General features: G+C 48.3%; 1 protein-coding gene across 2 annotated transcripts in view; it reads left to right on the top strand.

Annotated features, from left to right (window-relative positions):
- The window catches only part of ZCRB1 (zinc finger CCHC-type and RNA binding motif containing 1), a 58043-nt gene that overhangs the window by 17250 nt on the left and 16400 nt on the right, over nucleotides 1–24393 (top strand). For both annotated transcript variants that reach the window (XM_030216775.1, XM_030216777.1), the window contains exons 4-6: nucleotides 2123–2234; nucleotides 2321–2428; nucleotides 23932–24044. In XM_030216775.1, the coding sequence (XP_030072635.1) occupies nucleotides 2123–2234; nucleotides 2321–2428; nucleotides 23932–24044 (333 nt within the window). The remainder of the gene's footprint in view (nucleotides 1–2122; nucleotides 2235–2320; nucleotides 2429–23931; nucleotides 24045–24393) is intronic.

The raw sequence follows: 24393 nt of genomic DNA, 5'->3' as shown, positions 1-24393 counted from the left end.
TCTTTTTGAGTAGGCTGTGTGAAGGTTTTTCCTGTGTTTTCTAGACAGTACCGTGGGACCAGCACAGGAGTGAGTTTGGCGCACTTTTTTATAGTAACTCTCTTCAGTTGGCGGCAGCCATTTTGGTTACAGACTGCAATAATGGTTTTTCCTTTTCTGTCTTCGCAGCCTTCAGGCCATTGTGGTGTGGACAGTGCCGGTTCCCTGATTAGCAGAAGTTTTTTTTTTTTTTTTTGTCTGCCTTTATGGTTTTGGGTCTTGGCTCTTTCTCACATGGTGAATTCCCGCACAAAAGCCTGGACCTTTCTGTTCCCAGGTCATTCTCCGCTTCCCTTGCAGCCTTCTCGTCGGCGATCTTCTCCCACTACTCCTGGCTGCATTTTCAGTCTGCAGCTCACTTCTCTTTCTGGGGCTTGGGCTGTGCTGATGTGGGCTGTTCTCTTTTCCTGGGGAGAGTGTATTTCTTTTTCGCTTTGAGCTATGGGGCAGTGTCTCCTCACAGTTGCCTGGCTTGCTCTTTCCTGTCTGCATAGGCAGCCTTCAGCTTGTACCTGCACTTGCAGGGGTATTTATACTCCAAGTATTGGATTGCGGTGTTCCTTGTTTTGATAGCTGCGTCTCTATGCCGCTTGGACTGTTTTCTCCTTGCTAAGACATGGCTATTTGGCAACTGGTGGTTTGTCCGCATCAGCATCTAATGGTGCGCTGCTGCAGCGGCTGCCTTCGGGGCATGTCAGCCATCCCAGCATGGTCTCCTTAAGGCAGCGATCCCATGCGGCTTTGGGAGCCCTAGAGTTCCGGTTGTCTGACCTGTTTTTTGGTCCTTATAACATTTTTAGCCTTCAGCTCCCCACTGTGTTCATGGACTTTGACTTCAGCATACGGCGGCATTTTCACATTGCATCTCTCTGCACCTTTAGCCACCTTGGGCTGTTCTGTCATGGGCAATTGCCCTTTAGATTATTTATCACTTGCACTATTGGCCTTTGGGTCGCTTTACCCTTGCGGCTTGGAGTAGGTGCCAGGTGGGATGCCCCCTGGACTCCTAGCAGGTTGCAGCCTTCTTTGGAGTAGCCTAGTGGTTAGTGCAGTGGACTCTGATCCTGGGGCAACTGGGTTCAATTCCCACTGCAGCTCCTTGTGACTCTGGGCAAGTCACTTAACCCTCCATTGCCCCTGGTACAAAATAAGTACCTGAATATATGTAAACCGCTTTGAATGTAGTTGCAAAAACCTCAGAAAGGCGGTATATCAAGTCCTGTTTCTCTCCATTTGCTGGTAGATGGTCACAACCCACAAGTCTTTGACTTCGTCTGCTTTGACTAAAGGAAAGAAAATTATCAGGTAAGACATAATTTTTCCTCATAAAAAGTGTACAATCTCTCTTCCCCACCCCCTCAATTCCAGGGGTTCTCAACTCAGTACTCAGGACACACCCAGCTAGTCAGAGTTTTCAGGATATATACAATGATTATTCATGAGGCATTTTCATAGATTTACATAAAAATCTCATCCACATTCATTGTGGATCTCCTGAAAATCCAGCTGAGTGTGTCCTGAAGACTGGATTGACAATAGGAGTGAGCTTAATGTTGTTCACTGATTATAGTGCGCACTGGGTGCCCCCCTTTTTTTGTGTGTGTGCATTATGTGCAAAGAGAACGCATTCTTTTTTGATTGCGCACTAATGTGCAACCATCATGCACATGTGGACCATTGGAAAAGCGTATGCTTCTTCACCCATAGTGTGGACTCGTTAAGAAGAGTGCACACTCCTCACATTCATTTTAGAATGAAAAAATAAGGGAAAAAATGACAGGAAAACATTCTGGCTGCCCATCCCTAGTTGAGAATCCCAGCTGTATTTTCAAACATGTCTCTATGGCTTAATGGACTTCTCTGGTTTGAAAGAGATAATAGATGTGAACTTGTTTCTTGCATCTATCATGATCTACTTCTGGGATACTGAGTTTGATGGACCTTAGTCTGACTCATGGCTTTCCTTCCTTTCTTAATCTATTGCACCAGAGCTAAAAACTACCCTGGGAAGTTTCTTCTCTAATGAGGTCTATGTTCTTGTGAATTGAAACTTCTTTTTTTTTTCATTTGCATTTGTTTTCAGAGTCACTGTAATGAAAGACAAGGATACCAGGATGAGCAAAGGGGTTGCATTTGTTTTATTTTTGGATAAGGAGTCTGCCCAGAACTGCGTTCGAGCGCTTAATAACAAACAAGTAAGCTACAAGAAGAACAGGTCTTGATGGTGAGATCCATGTTCTGTACTGCAAGTTGAAGGAGTAATTCTTGTTCTGTATTTTAGCTGTTCGGCAGAGTAATAAAGGCAAGCATTGCTGTTGACAATGGAAGAGCAGCTGAATTCATTCGTAGGCGCAACTATTTCGACAAATCTAGATGCTATGAATGTGGGGTGAGTAAAGCATATTAATGGATTTTCAGAAGGCGTTTGACAAAGTGCCGCACGAAAGACTCCTGAAGAAATTGCAGAGTCATGGAATCGGAGGTAGGGTATTATTATGGATTAAGAACTGGTTGAAAGATAGGAAGCAGAGAGTAGGATTGCGTGGCCAGTATTCTCAGTGGAGGAGGGTAGTTAGTGGGGTCCCGCAGGGGTCTGTGCTGGGTCCGTTGCTTTTTAATGTATTTATAAATGACCTAGAGATGGGAATAACTAGTGAGGTAATTAAATTCGCCGATGACACAAAATTATTCAGGGTCGTCAAGTCGCAGGAGGAATGTGAACGATTACAGGAGGACCTTGCGAGACTGGGAGAATGGGCGTGCAAGTGGCAGATGAAGTTCAATGTTGACAAGTGCAAAGTGATGCATGTGGGTAAGAGGAACCCGAATTATAGCTACGTCTTGCAAGGTTCCGCGTTAGGAGTTACGGATCAAGAAAGGGATCTGGGTGTCGTCGTCGATGATACGCTGAAACCTTCTGCTCAGTGTGCTGCTGCGGCTAGGAAAGCGAATAGAATGTTGGGTGTTATTAGGAAGGGTATGGAGTCCAGGTGTGCGGATGTTATAATGCCGTTGTATCGCTCCATGGTGCGACCGCACCTGGAGTATTGTGTTCAGTACTGGTCTCCGTATCTCAAAAAAGATATAGTAGAATTGGAAAAGGTACAGCGAAGGGCGACGAAAATGATAGTGGGGATGGGACGACTTTCCTATGAAGAGAGGCTGAGAAGGCTAGGGCTTTTCAGCTTGGAGAAGAGACGGCTGAGGGGAGATATGATAGAAGTGTATAAAATAATGAGTGGAATGGATCGGGTGGATGTGAAGCGACTGTTCACGCTATCCAAAAATACTAGGACTAGAGGGCATGAGTTGAAGCTACAGTGTGGTAAATTTAAAACGAATCGGAGAAAATTGTTCTTCACCCAACGTGTAATTAGACTCTGGAATTCGTTGCCGGAGAACGTGGTACGGGCGGTTAGCTTGACGGAGTTTAAAAAGGGGTTAGATAGATTCCTAAAGGACAAGTCCATAGACCGCTATTAAATGGACTTGGAAAAATTCCGCATTTTTAGGTATAACTTGTCTGGAATGTTTTTACGTTTGGGGAGCGTGCCAGGTGCCCTTGACCTGGATTGGCCACTGTCGGTGACAGGATGCTGGGCTAGATGGACCTTTGGTCTTTCCCAGTATGGCACTACTTATGTACTTATGTAATGTTCTATCTGTCCAGTACATTTCAGAAGCTTCCCAGATTTTAAAGAAGTTTCAAATTCTGAGCTTATGCTCAGTTTTGTTTCTAACTATTAAAGGTTCAATTCATACTGTTATTTTTGCCTTAGAGCTTTAAAAAATCTTGAGTATTTGTAGTAAATAGTAATTTATTTATTCCATTATTTAGCCCGTCCTCCCAACAGCGCCTAGAGCAGGTTACAGAATTGCATTCATAATGTAATAAAACAAGTCAATTTAGGAGATTGTTAGGATGAGCAACAAGTTATTTGACATGACAAGAGACAGAGCCAGTACACATATTCTATTATATTGCCTGTAACCTTAACCACATACATACTTGAATTTTCTTCATTACCCAGAGCCTTGAACCCTTTTAAGGCAGGAATTTCTCCAGAAAGTCCTTTGCCATAGCCACGCAGCTCCCATTATATTCTGAAAGAGGGGCAGCCCAAGACAAGAATGGTGCCTGAGGCAGGGCTGAGATGCTACTGCCCCCCCCCCCCCCCCCCCCCCGGCCAAGTTTACCTTCTTTCCGGCTTCTTCTCTACTGCGTCCACCTCTGACGAAACAGGAAGTTACATCAAAGAGGCGGCTGCAGTAAAGAGAAGAGGCAAGTGCCGGCCACCAGCTTTTAGAACATGAAGAAAGAAGGTAAATCTCAGGGAACGGGGTGGAGGAAGGAAGGGGTAGATGCCGTTCCCCAAAGAGTGCTGCCTGAGGCCGCTCCCCGCCTCAAGTGACCTAAAGGTCGGGCCACTTCTGGTCTGAAAGCGTACATTTTTCTTTACCTGGGAAAATTGACAAAAGTACACTTTGTTGTTTTAACGTATGTACATACTATGAGATGTAAAGTAATAAAATGGCTGCTGTCAAAACTATAAAGAATAATGTGAATGTGTGTGTGTATATATATATATATATATATATATATAATTTATTTATTTTGATGGTTAATGCTTTTGTATTTGCTCGTCCGTTTTTGGGACTGATTTTTTTTTTTTTAATTTTATAAAGCCCTGTTAAAACAAACTGGTATCAGCACCTGCTTTGAAAAAGGTATTAATGTGCGTATGTACTCTATAAACCTGCATAATTTTTAAAATGCACATATCAGTGGTACATCTAGAACATAGGGGGTTTGGGGAGCAGGGTTATTGTAACCCAAGGGTTAAAAAAAATGATAGTTTACATTTAGAGGGGGGTCCAGGATCACAGATCCTGTTTTCAGGTTGTGATCTAGTCTTTCATTGGTGGCCAGTGTTGGACCCTTTCCTGGGTCCAGAGCCGTGGCATTTGCATCCAGCCCCAATGTGGATCTAGCCGCAAGTGAGGTTTCTTAGCCAAAGGGTAGGCAGGAAAATGGCCTGCTTCGGGCTTAGCTGTTACAGCTTTGGTGCATGCACATTTTTCAGCACACACATAGAGGCGTATTTTCAAAGCACTTAGCCTTACAAAGTTACATAGGTTACTATGGAACTTTGTAAGGCTAAGTGCTTTGAAAATGAGCCCCATGGTGTCTCTGGAGCTCCAGTAGGCTGCAAATTAAGATGGGACTTCAATTTTTGGCCTGCCTGGTTTTTATTTTAATTTTAAATAGGGTCTTTTGGTCTGAGACACTGTGGGCTTTGGAGGTGGATTTTAAAATTTATTTTTGTCCTGGGGGAGAGGGGGGGGGGGAGGTCCAGGGGTCTCGGTGGGTTAGGGTGGTTGAGTATTTAAAATTTTGTATTTTAATTGGCTTCACAGCTGCTTTACGTGCGGACAGGTTTGTGGGTGTGTGTTTCAGGCTCCCTTCGCTTGTGCTGGTGGCTAAGGTTATATTTTAATTTTCAAGAGCAATGTTAGGGGGGAAGTTCAGGTGAATTTTAGGTTATTGTCATGAAGAAATTTGGTAACATACTTTAAATTTGGAAAAAAATGTACATTTGATACATGATAAAATGGGACGTTGAGAAATGTGTGATGATTTTTGTGGTGTTTAACTTAAGTTTCATTTCCCATTCATTCCGGTGGGATTTTACACTTTCAAAATGAAGACTGCGGTGTCAAAATGGAACTACTTGCATGCAAGAATTTTAGCATGTGTTTAAGTGTGTGCTCCTGATTGGTGCTTGGGGCAGTGAGTGGGCACTCTGATGACTTCTGAGTCACTGGAAGGAAACCCAGTGCTTTCCCGCTGGATACTTACGTTTTGGTAACAGTCTTCATCCAGCACATCCTGAAAGCATGGAAGCTGATGTGCTGGACAAACTTCTTAGATCTTATCAATCTGGACAAGATTTCAACCCTTGTCCTCCAGGGTTGCCAAAACAGAAGTCCAACAAACATTCCAAGCCATCTACAATAAAGTCGAATTAAGTACATGGGATCCCTAGCCAAACCCCTTGGTTAACCCACATTCAAAATTCACTCGGTTCTACACAAACTGCACACTGTTTACAAAATCACTGTGAAATAAACAGGATTCCCAAAATTCAGAATACATGTGGAAAAGGAGACACTACTCTGTACTTTAATACTGTATAATCACTATCCTCTCCCGCCAGCTTAGTTCTCCCTTTGCAGTGGTATGAAGTAATCAACATCTGAAATTTTTAAAAACAACAGTTAAAGATTCTTCCAATTTCACACAAAATTGAAGAGCAGATTCCCCTATTTACTTTGGTAGACCTGCATACATCTCACCATTTCCCAAAACATTCATGTTTTCCTTTCGAATAGGGACATTTTTAAACTCTATTTTAGTACGAATTCAATACCAAGTACATTTGTCATTCTCTGGTTTACTGGGAACATCGGATTTGCTTTTTACAATATTTTCCTGTGTCACCACTTTCTCTGATACCTCTGGGCTCTCCAAATCTAGATTAAATAACTTTAATAAATTTCTGTGAACTGTTTTTATAACACTGGCCTTATGTTGGATTTCTAGTTTCCAACAGTTCAGGAATGCACCCCCTAAAAAACAATGTACCCCAAATCTTTCCATTAGAAACTTTGGTTCCAAACAAGACCTAGGACACTGGTTTCCATATGTCATCTTCTTGGTTCAAACATATTGATGAGGAATGAGGGGGGAAAAAGTCTTAGCTGCAAAATTCCCTCACTTTAATTACTTTTTTTTCCTCTTATAATTTAAATTATAGCTCTCAAATTGTCTGAAGAATGCATTGAATACATCCTTTGAGGCCTTTTAACCTGTGACCTCTTGGAATGCATCTTCCATTGTTTCTTCAGCTCCATCTTGTCCTTTGTTTTATCACCTTCTCTCACTTTTGTCTCATCTTCCTAGATGGGAAAATTCTCCTGAATGCTTTTTCTCTTGTGGTTTGAAGCACCTTTTTCTTCTTTGATTTTTCTGTTTCTTCCCAGCTCTGTTTTCGCAAATGACCCAAGCTCCTTTTCCATTCAGAAATTTATCATAGGCACCAATCCTGAACATATCCTCACTGTTGGAGGCACTGTTATCACGCTCTGTCAATATTCGTTTTTCAGGTAGCATTACTTCCATCAGATTCACCACTTCTTCTCAAACAATATATTGGTTCTTGCTTATCTCCTCTGGGAAACACTCCTCCTCATTAACACGTATCTCATCTGAATTCACCTCTTCCCAAACTCTATCCTCACGCACACTATTTTCTTCTTTACCACCCATCTACTATTACCAGGCAGTTTCTTGCTCACTTCATTCATTTATTTCCAATTTATTCTCTTTTTTCCTTGCAACTACTGGATGTTGTATCAAGCTCTGCATTTACAACTGATCCCAAGAACTCCTCCACCTGTGAACTCTCTTCTTACCCAGTGCTCAACAGTTGTGGTTCCTGACAGTCTGCCTGGTCCAATCTTCCATAGTCCACAGGAGAATTCATTTCTGTAGCCAAGACAGAGTGATCAACTACAGTTAAAGCTTCTCCCTCTACTTCTGTTCTATCATCTTTTTCAGATGATTTTTTTCATGCGAACCTTCAGCCAAAACCCATCTGGCAATCAGATTTCCTGTTGAACCACTAGAAACTGACCATTTAGGCCAGCACCAGATACTCTGACATTCTCAGGTTGTTTTTCCCATATAGCCTCCTGAAAATCCAATTCAGCTTGACAGTTCCAGCTAACATAGTTTGTAGGTGGGAGAAAAAGAGATAAGTACTTATCTGATTCTGTTCCTTTGCTGATATCTGCTGGAATAATTTTCTGTGGTGTCATTGAATTGTTGGTGCTGTTTTAAAAAAATAAACACAAGTTAGGATCAACACTTGGAATAATTTAGTTGAATTACAATTAGAAACTGCTACAAAGTTTGAGAAACTACTGCTGCTTGCAATTGAAACATGTAGTGCACAATTACTTCTGAATTTCTGAATAAAATCATTATCCTTACGTGCACCTTGTCCTTTAAAGAAAAATCCTGAAATTTAGTTTGATTTCCTCCACTTAATCCAGGATTCTGTGGACAGGGTTAGTGATTTCTACTGCTCTGTTCAGGATTAGGGTTGGGCTCCTCAGTTGGCCACGACAACAAACACCTTTTTGCTCAGGTATAACTTCACCTGAACCAGAGTAGGTTATGTTAACATGGGGGACAATAGGCATACACCCCTCTCCCTCTTCTAAAATCTACATATGTCACTCCCCAGTGGCATCCAGATAGTGAGATAGGCTTGTACTGCTACCACTCTTTACTGCTCTACCTTGCTTGACTAATGTGCGGCCAGCACTGTATTTACGTTGAACATAGTAACATAGTAGATGAAGACAGATGAGAATCTGTATGGTTCATCCAGTCTGCCCCACAAGAGATAACATATGCATACTTAATCTTGAGCTGTCCTTGCTGTTTTCAAGGCGCAGACCATAGAAGTCTGCTCGGTACTGGCTTAATTTTCAACTACTGGAGTTGTTGAAGCCCACTCCAGCCTAACCAGATCTATCTAGCCATAATTGGGACACAGACCGTAGAAGTCTGCCTGGCACTAGCCTTATTTCCCAGATACTGGATTTGACACTAGAACACAGTTAAATTGTTTTTGATTCCATTCTCTTCCTATATAGGAATCCTTTGTGTTTTATCCCATGCGTTTTTGAATTTCTCTACCATTTTCATTTCCTCCACCACCCTGTCCGTGAAAAAGTTCTTCCTGACATTACTCCTAAGTTGACCCCTCTGTAACCTCAATTCAAGTCCTCTAGTTCTACCGCTTACCCTTCTCTGAAAAAGGCTTATGTGCATATTAATGCCTTTCAAATATGTAAATGTCGCCACTATCCCTCCTTTCCTCTAGGTTATATGTATTCAGGGCCTTAAGTCTCTTCTCATACGTGTTTTGGCACAAACACAATATTCAGTGGGGCCTCACAGGGGTATCAATTCTTCATTTCCTCTGCTGATGATACCTCTCTCTGTGCATCCTAGCATCCTTCCGGCACTTCCCTGTTCGCAATCTCTTGAAATCATGAACAGGCTATGCCACCTATGAGGTTTAAATGTATGCGCCTTGCTAGCTGAACATGGATAAGGCCTTGGATTGTGGAACTCTTCTGCCAGCCAGGCTTTGGGATCCCCCACTGTCCTTGGTAATCCATGCTGACTGTGTTTGGGCCAGGAGAAATGGAGGGCCCTGAAGCAAAAGTGGAGGGGTTGAGTACCCTCTTAGGCCCACCAGTGGCTATGTCCCCCTGATGCATATACACTGCAGCTCTGCTCCCAGGAATGTTTATACATTAAAAGTAGGCATGTCATTTCTGTGCATCCACTCTTTATGCATATGTAGTTGTGCAATCTTATAAAAGCCCTTTTCTGCATGTAACATTGGTCTTCACATGAGGAAAAATCTTTTATCAACTTACCCTTATCAGGAGAAATCACTGCCCTTTTAGCGGGAATGGCACTCTTCTTTAAATGTTTTGTCAGACCCTACATCTTGCAAACTAGTCTAACCCTTTCTTCTTGTCTCACATAGGATGAAGGGTTCATGCAGGTGGGAGGGTTAGTTATGAATGGTATGATTTGGATGATGGAATTCTGCACTGTTTTGAATGTTGTGTTGTGTATTGCAAGAAGCTGTCCTCTGGGGCTGTGGTGTACAAGTAAAAGCATGCATTACTTATACACACATTATACATATGTCTACTTATTTAGGCATAATCATAGATGCTGTACAACTATGCTATGTACAAACTATCTGTAGAAAAAAGTGTTTTTAAGAACAGCATTCCTCAACAAAATGTTGACTTTTTTTTAATTGCCTCTTCATGTTCAGTAGTTTTCATGTGAGAGTTTCCAGGTCCCTGAAAGGGGGATGGGCAGAAACCTCTTGCTCCACTCTTGACACCAGTCCCTCCTTCTGGCTGATACTTGTGGCAGAGGACTTGGCATGTCATAGTACAGCAGAAAGGAATAAAAACCAATTAAGAAAAGTGTATGCACCCATCCGCTACTGAAGAACTACTACTACTACTACTATTTAGCATTTCTATAGCACTACAAGGCGTACGCAGCGCTGCACAGAACCTGAACAGGGGGCATTTGGCCATTTAGAAAGGGAGTTGCATGGTCTGCATGCACTCTGCAAAGAACAAGGTCAAAATCGTTGTCTAGATATTAAAATGAATATGAAATAAATGGGTGGAAACTGTTATATGGCTTCATACATTTAAACATGCATGTGAAAATCTACAGCTGAAAACAGATAATGAAATAAGACATGACAGGTTGTAGTCTCATCTGACACTTCATTTGCACATAAGCAGTACATGCTTGGCTGTTCCATTCAAAGGTAATCATGCCCAAAATACAAATCAGAGCAAAAAACACGTGTACACAGTGGTGCCAAGGACAAATGGCATGCAAAGCATAAACGTTTGATTCCATATCATCAAGCTGATCAATCCATAGACTGGTGGGTTGTGTCCATCTACCAGCAGGTGGAGATAGAGAGCAAACTTTTGCCTCCCTATATGTGGTCATGTGCTGCCGGAAACTCCTCTGTATGCTCTCTATCTCAGCAGGTGGTGGTCACACACAGCAGCAGCTCTGGCTAGGCCTCCAAGCCTAATTTTTAGGTTTTGTTGAGTGCCTGGGGTTGAGGGCTCTTTTGAGCAAGTGCAAACCTGGTGGTGCCAGGTCCCTCCTTTTCTCCCCCCTCCCGCTGGCTCCGTTAAAAAAAAAAAAAAAAAAAATTTTGAACGTCCTTAAAGGCGTTTATTTCGACGTTTATTTAAGCGTCTATTGCAGCTACTCACTGGGACACCAGGTCGTTACAACTCGGAGCGGACAGCAGGTAATTTTTACCTTTTTATAGCGGGCAGGGGGTTCCCCGATTCTTCTCCTCGTGGCATATGGCGTCGGAGGGCGAGGGCGCAAAGGGTCGCTCCCCGGGTCGCTTGAGCGCTTCTAGGGGGGATGCGGGGGTCTTAAAGCCTGATTCGCCCTTGTTGGGTGACAGTTTCGTGACCGATGAATGTCCCGGTCCTTCCTCCGGCGTGGCGGTTTTTCCCGCCATAAACGCCCATCCCCCGCTCCTCGCCTCCGCCATCTTGGCCGGCCACGCGGCTCGGACGGCTTCTTCTTGGGCCGCCCTTGAGGTTGGAGACATTAATGCCATGAACGCCCTTAATTTGGGCGACGGCACAGAAGCGGCTAAAGTTAAGAGCCGTTCTTCCCGCGCGGCTCCTTCGCGGAGTTTCGCGCCGGACGCCATTTTGGATGCGCAGCATGTCTCTCCCCCGCTATTGCGAGCGCCGGTTGAGGGTGCGTCTAGGGCTGTTGCCCAGGCTGCGGAAGTGCACAGTCTGGGGGGTTTCTCCCCCGAGTTTGTTTTGCTGCTGCATCAGGCCTTCCTCATGCACAACGCTGCCCCTGCTCCCTCGTCTGGTAAAGATGTTGAGGTTCCCAGAGGTAAACGCCCTCGGGTTGATTCCCAGGCCTTGGAGGAATTTGTCTCCTCCGATGTAGATGAGGGCAGCGTGTCTGAGGTCTCCCAACGGTCCTTTGCGGATTCCTTGGAGGAGACGGATCCCCGCTCGGATGGAGCGGATGACCCCTCTGCAGCGCGGCTTTTTAGCCCAGAGGATTGGCCCAACCTGTTGTTACAGGCCATGGACACTTTGAAGATTTCCTCTCCGGAGGACGTCTCTCCCTCAGCCCCTGTTGGCTCTGCCATTATGCTGGGGACGAAGCGCCCGCCTAGAACCTTCCACGTGCATGATGCCATGCACACCTTAATTTCGGCTCAATGGGATGTCCCAGAAGCGAGCCTTAAAGTGGCTAGGGCTATGTCCCGCCTCTATCCTTTGGCTGTGAGTGAACGTGAGGCCTATCTGTGGCCTACCGTGGATTCTTTAATCACTGCGGTGACTAAGAAAACGGCGTTGCCGGTGGAAGGTGGCACGGCCCTAAAGGACGCCCAAGACAGAAGATTGGAGGCGGCCTTAAGGTCGTCCTTTGAGGCGGCTGCTTTAAGTTTGCAGGCCTCAGTTTGCGGCTCCTATGTGGCCAGGGCGTGCCTCACTATGGTGCAGCGGGCTTCCCCCTCGGATCATTCCTTGAGGGCTGATTGGCCGGCCCTGGAATCGGGCTTAGCCTATTTGGCAGACTTGCTGTATGATGTCTTGAGGGCCTCAGCGAAAGGCATGGCTCAGACAATCTCTGCGCGGCGGTGGCTTTGGCTGAAACATTGGTCTGCTGACCACGCCTCTAAATCCCGCCTGGCTAGGTTGCCTTTTAAAGGCAAGCTGCTCTTTGGGGTCGAGCTGGACAAAATCGTGACCGATCTCGGCACGTCTAAGGGCAAGAAATTACCAGAGGTCAGGGCTCGGGCTAGTACTCGTCCCGGTACCTCCAGAGGATGGTTGCAGGAAGCCCGTCGGTACCGCCCGGGCAAGTCGGGTTCCTCTGCCCCCTCTTCCTTCAAGAGGAATTTCTCCCCCAAGCAGCATTCCTTTCGCAGAGACCGCCGTCCCGGAGGTGCTCCCTCCGGTCCTCCCCCAGGGTCTCGTACCCAATGACGGGGTCTTGGTCCACGCCCCAGTGCAGATTGGAGGACGGCTGTCCTCGTTTCTGGGCGAGTGGACCACAATAACTTCAGACGCGTGGGTGCTGGAAGTCATCAGAGACGGCTACAAACTAGAGTTCTGCCGACCCTTAAAAGACGGGTTTGTACTCTCTCCCTGCAAGTCTCCGGTCAAAGCTGTGGCAGTGCAGCAGACCTTGGACAATCTTATCCGCCTGGGTGCGGTCGTTCCGGTGCCAGAAAGTCAGCTTGGCAAGGGACGTTACTCCATTTACTTTGTGGTACCAAAGAAAGGAGGTTCTGTCCGGCCTATCCTCGACCTCAAAGGGGTCAATCGGGCCTTGAAAGTGCGGCACTTTCGCATGGAGACTCTCCGCTCTGTTATAGCGGCAGTGAAGGCAGGAGAGTTCCTGGCATCCTTGGACATCAAGGAAGCGTACCTGCATATTCCCATCTGGCCTCCTCATCAACGTTTTCTGCGTTTTGCAGTCCTGGGACGACACTTCCAGTTCAGAGCCCTCCCTTTCGGGTTGGCTACTGCTCCGCGGACCTTTTCCAAAGTAATGGTGGTCATCGCGGCCTTCCTACGAAAGGAAGGGGTACAAGTCCATCCTTATCTGGACGACTGGTTGATCCGAGCCCCTCTTATGCAGAGTGCGGCAAAGCTGTGGACCGGGTAGTTGCTCTTTTGAGCTCCCTGGGATGGATCATCAACTGGGAGAAGAGCCAGCTGCGCCTGACTCAGTCCCTAGAGTACCTGGGAGTTCGATTCGACACCCAAGTGGGCAGAGTGTTCCTGCCAGACAATCGGATTGTCAAACTTCAGGCTCAGGTGGACCAGTTCCTAGTAGCCTCTCCCCTTCGGGCTTGGGACTATGTGCAGCTGTTGGGCTCTATGACGGCCACGATGGAAGTTGTGCCCTGGGCCAGGGCTCATATGAGACCACTTCAACACTCTTTGCTGCAGCGCTGGACTCCGATGTCGGAGGATTATGCTGTGCGCCTTCCCTTGGACCCAGCAGTGCGCAAGGCGCTGAGCTGGTGGCTGCAGACAGACAAGTTGTCTGCGGGAATGCCTCTGGTGACCCCGGAGTGGATTGTCGTCACGACGGACGCCTCGTTGTCGGGCTGGGGAGCCCACTACTTGGGAAGGACAGCGCAGGGGCTCTGGTCTCCTGCAGAGGCAAAGTGGTCTATCAACCTCCTGGAACTCAGAGCCATTCGGTTGGCGCTTTTGGAGTTCATCCCGGTACTGGTGTTGAAGCCTGTACGGGTCCTGTCGGACAATGCCACGGCTGTGGCCTATGTCAACCGCCAGGGAGGTACCAAGAGCGCCCCTCTAGCCAAGGAGGCTATGAATCTTTGCCAGTGGGCGGAAGCGAACCTGGAGCAGCTTTCAGCGGCCCACATTGCCGGAGTCATGAATGTCAAGGCGGACTTTCTCAGTCGCCATACCTTGGAGCCCGGAGAGTGGCAGCTATCTGCTCAGGCGTTCTTGGACATCACGAAGCGCTGGGGCCAGCCGAGCCTAGATCTGATGGCGTCATCGGCCAATTGCCAAGGGCCGCGCTTTTTCAGCAGAGGACGGGACCCTCGATCCCTGGGAGTAGATGCTCTTATCCAACAGTGGCCGACACAAGAGCTCCTCTATGTGTTCCCGCCCTGGCCCATGTTGGGCAGGGTGCTAGACCGGGTGGCAAAGCATCCCGGCAGGGTAATCCTGGTGGGTCCGGATTGGCCCAGGCGTCCCTGGTATGCGGACTTGATCAGGCTCTCAGTCGACGATCCTCTGCGGCTGCCAGTGGAGCAGGGCCTGTTACATCAGGGTCCCGTGGTGATGGAGGATCCCTCCCCCTTTGGTCTTACGGCCTGGCTATTGAGCGGCAGCGTCTGAGGAAGAAGGGCTTCTCAGACAAGGTCATCGCCACTATGCTGAGAGCGAGGAAGCGCTCTACTTCTACTGCTTACGCCAGGGTTTGGCGTATCTTTGCAGCGTGGTGTGAAGCAGGCTCACTTTCTCCCTTCACTGCTCCAATTTCTTCAGTGTTGGCGTTCCTGCAAGAAGGTCTGGAGAAAGGCCTGTCGCTCAGTTCCCTTAAGGTCCAGGTAGCGGCTCTGGCTTGCTTCAGGGGCCGCCTGAAGGGTGCTTCCCTGGCTTCGCAGCCAGATGTGGTGCGCTTTCTCAAGGGAGTTAATCACCTGCGCCCTCCTCTGCACTCAGTGGTGCCTGCGTGGAATCTCAACCTGGTACTAAGAGCATTGCAGAAGCCGCCTTTTGAACCCTTGTCGAGGGCATCTCTGAAAGACCTGACGTTGAAAGCAGTCTTTTTGGTGGCTATCACTTCAGCCAGAAGAGTTTCCGAGCTCCAGGCGCTCTCATGTCGAGAGCCTTTTCTGCAGTTCACTGAGGCAGGAGTGACTATTCGCACAGTGCCTTCCTTCCTGCCCAAGATTGTTTCTCGCTTCCATGTGAATCAGCAGCTCTGTCTCCCTTCCTTTCGTAGGGAGGACTACCCAGAGGAGTACTCTGCTCTTAAATATCTGGATGTGAGACGAGTCATCATCAGATACTTGGAAGTGACCAATGATTTCCGGAAATCGGATCATCTGTTTGTCCTGTTTGCAGGTCCTCGTAAGGGTCTGCAGGCTGCTAAGCCTACAGTGGCAAGATGGGTCAAGGAAGCCATTGCAGCGGCTTATGTGGCCGCGGGGAAGGTGCCGCCTATCCAGCTGAAGGCTCACTCCACGAGAGCTCAGGCGGCCTCGATGGCAGAGGCCGGATCCGTCTCCTTGGAAGAGATATGCAAGGCGGCAACTTGGGCTTCGGCTCATACATTCTCCAAGCATTACCGTTTGACTGTGGCTGCACGGGCGGAGGCCCGGTTTGGAGCTTCAGTGTTGAGGTCAGGGATTTCAATGTCCCGCCCTGGGTGAGTACTGCTTCGGTACATCCCACCAGTCTATGGATTGATCAGCTTGATGATATGGAAGGTAAAATTATGTATAATCATACCTGATAATTTTCTTTCCATTAATCATAGCTGATCAATCCATAGCCCCTCCCAGATATCTGTACTGTTTTATTCTGGTTGCATTTCAGGTTCAAGTTTAGTCTTCAGTTACTTCAGAAAGACTTCGTGTTCAAGTTTTTTCACTTGGATTCTTCAAGAGTTAAGACGAGTTTGTGTTACAGTGAGCTGCTGCATTCCTCTCCCCTCCGTTTTACGGGGCTGGATTGAGACTTAAAATTCTGCCGGCACTCCCTCCCCGCTTCGTGCGGCTGTAGGGCAGCTTTGTACCCCTCCCGCTTCGGCGGTGTTAGGGTCAGTCAGCTCCTCCCGCGGTTGCGGTTGCAGGATAAACCAGATCCCCCCGCATCGGCGGGTGTGGTGTCCCTCCCCCGCTCCACGGGGATGAGCTGGACGGATTCCCCTCCCCCACTTGTGTGGGGATGAGCTGGGTTAATTCCCCTCCCCCGTTTCGGCGGTGGTGAGCTGGGCAGAGTGTCCCTTCGTGGGTGTAATTCTCTAAGTGCTGAGTCCTGTGGATGGAGCTTTGATATCGACATACTGAGGAGTTTCCGGCAGCACATGACCACATATAGGGAGGCAAAAGTTTGCTCTCTATCTCCACCTGCTGGTAGATGGACACAACCCACCAGTCTATGGATTGATCAGCTATGATTAATGGAAAGAAAATTATCAGGTATGATTATACATAATTTTACCTTTATGGTACCTAGATAGAAAAAAACATTACTATTCAGCAAGCCCTGCCTGGTCAGTTAGGGCGGTATAGTAAATTCTCAATAAATAAATAAACTCCAGTGACACCAGCATAGTAGGCATTACACAAAATCAGTCTTGGAAATGATTTTCTGTATGTGAATGGCTGCATATTTCCCTACTATGTTCCTTTATGAAGTTAAGGGACCTCTTTATTAAGCTGTATTAGGCATTTAGAGGCCATTTTGCTAAGGCGTGTAGGTGCCTGCGCACATCCAACACGTGCCAAATTGGAACTACCGCACGCCTCGGGCGGTAATTCCATTTTTGACACACGGTAGAAAATATTTTCTACCGCGTGGCGCTTACCCGGTAGTATTACACACACTGGCCGGTTACTTACTGGTTATCGCATGAGACCTTACTGCTAAGTCAATGGGTAGCGGTAAGGTCTCAGGCCGAAAATAGACGCACACTGGTTTTCATTTTGCTGCACATCCATTTTTGACCACAAAAAAGGCCTATTTTCTAGGCACGCTGAAAAAATGACCTGCGTATGTCCAAAACCTTTGCCTACACCAGCGTAGGCCACTTGTAGGCGCGCCTTATTAAAAGGGCCCCTTCCATATCATCATGCTGATCAATCCATAGACTGGTGGGTTGTGTCCATCTACCAGCAGGTGGAGATAGAGAGCAATCCTTTTGCCTCCCTATATGTGGTCATGTGCTGCCGGAAACTCCTCAGTATGTTCTCTATCTCAGCAGGTGGTGGTCACCCACAGCAGCAGCTCTGGCTAGGCCTCCAAGCCTAATTTTTAGGTTTTGTTGAGTGCCTGGGGTTGAGGGCTCTTCTTGAGCAAGTGCAAACCTGGTGGCGCCAGGTCCCTCCTTTTCTCCCCCCTCCCGCTGGCTCCGTTAAAAAAAAAAAAAAAAAAATTTGAACGTCCTTAAGGGCGTTTATTTCGACGTTTATTTAAACGTTTATTGCAGCTACTCACTGGGACACCAGGTCGTTACAGCTCGGAGCGAGAAGCAGGTAATTTTTTACCTTTTTATAGCGGGCAGGGGGTTCCCCGATTGATCTCCACGTGGCCTATGGCGTCGGAGGGCGAGGGCGCGAAGAATCGCTCCCCGGACCGCGTGTGCGCTTCTAGCGGGGATGCGGGGGTTTTAAAGTCTGATTCGCCCTTGTTGGGTGTCAGTTTGGAGGCCGGTCAGTGTCCCGGGTCTTCCTCCGGCGCGGCTGTTTTTCCCGCCATAAACGCCCATCCCCTGCTGCTCGCCTCCGCCATCTTGGCCGGCCACTCTGCTCGGACGGCTTCTTCTTGGGCCGCCCTTGAGCTGGGAGACGTTCATGCCATGGCCGCCCTTGATTTGGGCGACGGCAAAAAAGCGGCTAAAGTTAAGCGCCGTTCTTCCCGCGTGGCTCCTTCGCGGAGTGTCGCGCCGGACGCCATCTTGGATGCGCAGCATGGTTCTCCCCCGCTCTTGCGAGCGCCGGTTGAGGGTGCGTTTAGGGCTGTGGCCCAGGCTGCTGAATTGCACAGTTTGGGGGGTTTCTCCCCCGAGTTTATTTTGCTGCTGCATCAGGCCTTCCTTATGCAGAACGCTGCCCCTTCTCCCTTGTCCGATAAAGGGGTTGAGGCCCCCGGAAGTAAACGCCCTCGGGTGGATGCCCAGGCCTTAGAGGACGCTGTTTCCTCTGATGTAGATGAAGGCAGCGTATCTGAGTTCTCCCAACGGTCCTTTGGGGATTCCTTGGAGGAGACGGATTCCCGCTCGGATGGAGCGGATGACCCCTCTGCAGCACGGATCTTTCGCTCAGAGGATTTGCCCCACCTGTTAATGCAGGCCATGAGCATTTTGAAGATTTCCTCTCCGGAGGACGTCTCTCCCTCAGCCCCTGTTGGCTCTGCCATTATGCTGGGGATGAAGCGCCCGCATAGAACCTTCCACGTGCATGATGCCATGCACACCTTAATTTCGGCTCAATGGGATGTCCCGGAAGCGAGCCTCAAAGTGGCTAGGGCTATGTCCCGCCTCTATCCTTTGCCTGAAAGTGAGCGTGAGGCTTTTGTTTGGCCTACCGTGGATTCTTTAATCACTGCGGTGACTAAGAAAACGGTGTTGCCGGTGGAAGGTAGCATGGCACTAAAGGACGCCCAAGACAGAAGATTGGAAGCGGCTTTAAGGTCGTCCTTCGAGGCGGCTGCCTTAAGTTTGCAGGCCTCAGTTTGCGGCTCCTATGTGGCCAGGGCGTGCCTGACGTTGGTGCAGCGGGCTTCCCCCTCGGATTCTTCCTTGAGGGCTGACTGGCCGGCCCTGGAATCGGGCTTGGCTTATTTGGCAGACTTACTGTATGATGTCTTGAGAGCCTCGGCTAAAGGCATGGCTCAGACAGTCTCTGCGCGGCGCTGGCTTTGGCTGAAACATTGGTCTGCGGACCACGCCTCTAAGTCCCGCCTGGCTAAGTTGCCTTTTAAAGGCAAGCTGCTCTTTGGGGTCGAGCTGGACAAAATCGTGACCGATCTCGGCACGTCTAAGGGCAAGAGGTTACCAGAGGTCAGGGCTCGGGCCAGTGCTCGCCCCGGTATCTCCAGAGGACGGTTTTCAAGAAGCCCGTCGGTACCGCCCCGGGCAAGTCGGGCTCCTCTGCCCCCTCTTCCTTCAAAAGGAACTTCTCCCCCAAGCAGCATTCCTTTCGCAGAGACCGCCGTCCCGGAGGTACGCCCTCCGGTCCTCCCCCAGGGTCTCGTACCCAATGACGGGGTCTTGGTCCATGGCCCAGTGCAGATTGGAGGACGCCTGTCCTCGTTTCTGGGCGAGTGGACCACAATAACTTCAGACGCTTGGGTGCTGGAAGTCATCAGAGACGGCTACAAGTTAGAGTTCTGCCGACCCTTAAGAGACGGGTTTGTACTCTCTCCCTGCAAGTCTCCGGTCAAAGCTGTGGCAGTGCAGCAGACCTTGGACAACCTGATCTGCCTGGGTGCGGTCGTTCCGGTGCCAGAAAGTCAGACTGGCAATGGACGTTACTCCATTTACTTTGTGGTACCAAAGAAAGGAGGTTCTGTCCGGCCTATCCTCGACCTCAAAGGGGTCAATCGGGCCTTGAAAGTGCGGCACTTTCGCATGGAGACTCTCCGCTCTGTTATAGCGGCAGTGAAGGCAGGAGAGTTCTTGGCTTCCTTTGACATCAAGGAAGCGTACCTGCATTTTCCCATCTGGCCTCCTCATCAACGCTTTCTGCGTTTTGCAGTCCTGGGCCGACACTTCCAGTTCAGAGCCCTCCCTTTCGGGTTGGCTACTGCTCCGCGGACCTTCTCCAAAGTAATGGTGGTCATCGCGGCCTTCCTGCGAAAGGAAGGAGTACAAGTCCATCCTTATCTGGACGACTGGTTGATCTGAGCCCCCTCTTATGCAGAGTGCGGCAAAGCTGTGGACCGGGTGGTTGCTCTTTTGAGCTCCCTGGGATGGATCATCAACTGGGAGAAGAGCCAGCTGCGCCCGACTCAGTCCCTGGAGTATCTGGGAGTTTGATTCGACACCCAAGTGGGCAGAGTGTTCCTGCCAGACAATCGGATTGTCAAGCTTCAGGCTCAGGTGGGCCAGTTCCTAGTAGCCTCTCCTCTTCGGGCTTGGGACTATGTGCAGCTGTTGGGCTCTATGACGGCCACGATGGAAGTAGTGCCCTGGGCCAGGGCTCATATGAGACCACTACAACACTCTCTGCTGCAGCGCTGGACTCCGATGTCAGAGGATTATGCTGTGCGCCTTCCCTTGGACCCAGCAGTGCGCAAGGCGCTGAGCTGGTGGAGGCAGACAGACAAGTTGTCGGCAGGAATGCCTCTGGTGACCCCGGAGTGGATTGTCGTCACGACGGACGCCTCTTTGTCGGGCTGGGGAGCCCACTGCTTGGGAAGGACAGCGCAGGGGCTCTGGTCTCCTGCAGAGGCAAAGTGGTCTATCAACCTCCTGGAACTCAGAGCCATTCGGTTGGCGCTTTTGGAGTTCATCCCGGTACTGGCGTTGAAGCCAGTACGGGTCCTGTCGGACAATGCCACGGCTGTGGCCTATGTCAACCGCCAGGGAGGTACCAAGAGCGCCCCTCTAGCCAAGGAGGCCATGAATCTATGCCAGTGGGCGGAAGCGAACCTGGAACAGCTGTCAGCGGCCCACATTGCCGGAGTCATGAATGTCAAGGCGGACTTTCTCAGTTGCCATACCTTGGAGCCCGGAGAGTGGCAGCTATCTGCTCAGGCGTTCTTGGATATCACGAAGCGCTGGGGCCAGCCGAGCCTAGATCTGATGGCGTCATCGGCCAATTGCCAAGTGCCGCGCTTTTTCAGCAGAGGACGGGACCCTCGATCCCTGGGAGTAGATGCTCTTCTCCAACAGTGGCCGACACAAGAGCTTCTCTATGTGTTCCCGCCCTGGCCCATGTTGGGCAGGGTGCTAGACCGGGTGGCAAAGCATCCGGGCCGGATAATCCTGGTGGGTCCGGACTGGCCCAGACGTCCCTGGTATGCGGACTTGATCAGGCTCTCAGTCGACGATCCTCTGCGGCTGCCAGTGGAGCAGGGCCTGTTACATCAGGGTCCCGTGGTGATGGAGGATCCCTCCCCCTTTGGGCTTACGGCCTGGCTATTGAGCGGCAGCGTCTGAGAAAGAAGGGCTTCTCAGACAAGGTCATCGCCACTATGCTGAGAGTGAGGAAGCGCTCTACTTCTACTGCTTACGCCAGGGTTTGGCGTATCTTTGCAGCGTGGTGTGAAGCAGGCTCACTTTCTCCCTTCACTGCTCCAATTTCTTCAGTGTTGGCGTTCCTGCAAGAAGGTCTGGAAAAAGGCCTGTCGTTCAGTTCCCTTAAAGTCCAGGTAGCGGCTCTGGCTTGCTTCAGGGGCCGCCTGAAGGGTGTTTCCCTGGCTTCGCAGCCAGATGTAGTGCGCTTTCTCAAGGGAGTTAATCACCTGCGCCCTCCTCTGCACTCAGTGGTGCCTGCGTGGAATCTCAACCTGGTGCTAAGAGCATTGCAGAAGCCGCCTTTTGAACCCTTGTCAAGGGCATCTCTGAAAGACCTGACGTTGAAAGCAGTCTTTTTGGTGGCTATCACTTCAGCCAGAAGAGTTTCCGAGCTCCAGGCGCTCTCTTGTAGAGAGCCTTTTCTGCAGTTCACTGAGGCAGGAGTGACTATTCGTACAGTGCCTTCCTTCCTGCCCAAGATTGTTTCTCGCTTCCATGTGAATCAGCAGCTCTGTCTCCCTTCCTTCCGTAGGGAGGACTACCCAGAGGAATACTCTGCTCTCAAATATCTGGATGTGAGACGTGTCATCATCAGATACTTGGAAGTGACCAATGATTTCCGGAAATCGGATCATCTGTTTGTCCTGTTTGCAGGTCCTCGTAAGGGTCTGCAGGCTGCTAAGCCTACAGTGGCAAGATGGGTCAAGGAAGCCATTGCAGCGGCTTATGTGGCCGCGGGGAAGGTGCCGCCTATCCAGCTGAAGGCTCACTCCACTAGAGCTCAGGCGGCCTCGATGGCAGAGGCCAGGTCCGTCTCCTTGGAAGAGATTTGCAAGGCGGCAACTTGGGCTTCAGCCCATACCTTTTCCAGGCATTACCGCTTGACTGTGGCTGCTCGGGCGGAGGCCCGGTTTGGAGCTTCAGTGTTGCGGTCAGGGATTTCAATGTCCCGCCCTGGGTGAGTACTGCTTCGGTACATCCCACCAGTCTATGGATTGATCAGCATGATGATATGGAAGGTAAAATTATGTATCATACCTGATAATTTTCTTTCCATTAATCATAGCTGATCAATCCATAGCCCCTCCCAGATATCTGTACTGTTATATTCTGGTTGCATTTCAGGTTCAAGTTTAGTCTTCAGTTCCTGTTCAGGAGGACTTCGTGTTCAAGTTTTTCAATGAATTCTTCAAGAGTTGAGACGAATTTGTGTTACAGTGAGCTGCTGCATTCCTCTCCCCTCCGTTTTACGGGGCTGGATTGAGACGTAAATTCTGCCGGCGCTCCCTCCCGCTTCGTGCGGCAGTAGGGCAGCTTTGTACCCCTCCCGCTTCGGCGGTATTAGGGTCAGTCAGCTCCTCCCACGGTTGCGGTTGCAGGATAAGCCAGATCCCCCCGCATCGGCGGGTGTGGTGTCCCTCCCCCGCTCCGCGGGTTGAGCTGGACGGATTCCCCTCCCCCACTTGTGTGGGGATGAGCTGGGTTAATTCCCCTCCCCCGTTTCGGCGGTGGTGAGCTGGGCAGAGTGTCCCTTTGTGGGTGTAATTCTCTAAGTGCTGAGTCCTGCAGATGGAGCTTGGATATCGACATACTGAGGAGTTTCCGGCAGCACATGACCACATATAGGGAGGCAAAAGGATTGCTCTCTATCTCCACCTGCTGGTAGATGGACACAACCCACCAGTCTATGGATTGATCAGCTATGATTAATGGAAAGAAAATTATCAGGTATGATACATAATTTTACCTTAATGTGGCTTACGATGTATATTAATTGCCACGCTAAACACCTAATGTGGAGGTTGTATCTTGTTAACATGGAGGTTGTTACAGTGCATTAACTGCTAACATGACAACATAGAGATGTTGTGTATAACAAGCTTTATCTTATGCTAAAATTTTGCGTTAACAGCCAAAGGTAATAAATAGACCCTCAAGAAAGAGTGTTGGCAACTGTTTGTGCACTTCTTCTGCCCCATGGCAGATATTGCCAATGACAGAAACATGCCTTGTCATGTCTGAAGTGAGATAGTGAACTTCGTATGTATTGCAATGATGCCAATAACATGTTATATACTGCAAATATGTTTGCTTTTCTTCAGATTCTGGATATAATTCATTTTGTGAATGCTCTTACAAAACTTTTCTTGTAAGTGCAAACAGAGTGAATTAGCTCTTAATTTTTGTGGATCCCAAAATAGTGTAATAATCCTGTAACTCTCCTAATCCTGTGAATGCCAAAGAATATTGAAAAAAATATATTTTCCAAAGGTATGTGAAAATCAGTTTTAGGACAAGTTCCAGAGAGAACATAAAATGTTGCATCACAGTTTTTAAAGTTAACAGCGTATCAGTAATTGGGAGGAAAGCATAGTTACAGGATTATTACACTGTTTTGGGATCCACAAAGTTAAGAGCTAATTCACTCTCATTTTGGACTTAAAAAAAAAAAAAAAGCTTTCCTGTTAAGAGCATTGCAAATTTATGATGCTTTTGGGTCAATAAAATAAATGTATCATATGGTCTTTTTCAAACCATATGATTTTTGTTACCTCTCAAGAAGGGAACAGATAACTAGTCACTTTTTTATTTAAAGGTTTGAGAAATGAGAGAGATTCAAAACTTCCTATGCAAACGATAAACCTGATTTGTAGTTCAGATTAAACTCATGATTGCAACTGTGTGTGCAGTGGGGTCTTTTTATCAAATTTCATGATACATCCTTTTTTTCCTTTAAGGATACAGGGCATTTGAGTTACGCTTGCCCTAAAAATATGCTAGGAGAACGTGAGCCTCCAAAGAAGAAAGAAAAGAAGAAAAGGAAAAAAATGGTTGAAGCTGAAGAGGAAATGTGCGTATAGTCGTATATTTTGTCAATTGAGATTCGGAGAAGTTGATTTGTTTTCCTCCTTGTTTTTCTCCATTTGGGGATTTACTCAGTGAGTATTTTCAAATTTGGGATCTTGAATGTGACCAAACTGATTAATTTCTAGTTGTCTTGTTAGCATTTGTTTATATTTTAAGAATGTTATAATTCACCACAGACACATGGCCTCACAGTCCAACTACTAGGATAGTTGTGAATGACCTTGTAAAAGAAAATTGCACTCCCTTTGTATTGCACAATATTCTAGAAATGCATATGTGAAATAACACTGCTATCAATCTAAACACCTTGCGGGCAAAATGATAATGGGAGA

This window comes from Microcaecilia unicolor, chromosome 10 (genome assembly GCF_901765095.1).
Source record: "Microcaecilia unicolor chromosome 10, aMicUni1.1, whole genome shotgun sequence".
NCBI classification, from domain to species: Eukaryota; Metazoa; Chordata; class Amphibia; order Gymnophiona; family Siphonopidae; genus Microcaecilia; species Microcaecilia unicolor.
Note: the sequence above shows the minus strand (reverse complement) of the source record. Positions and strands in the feature narration are given on the sequence as shown.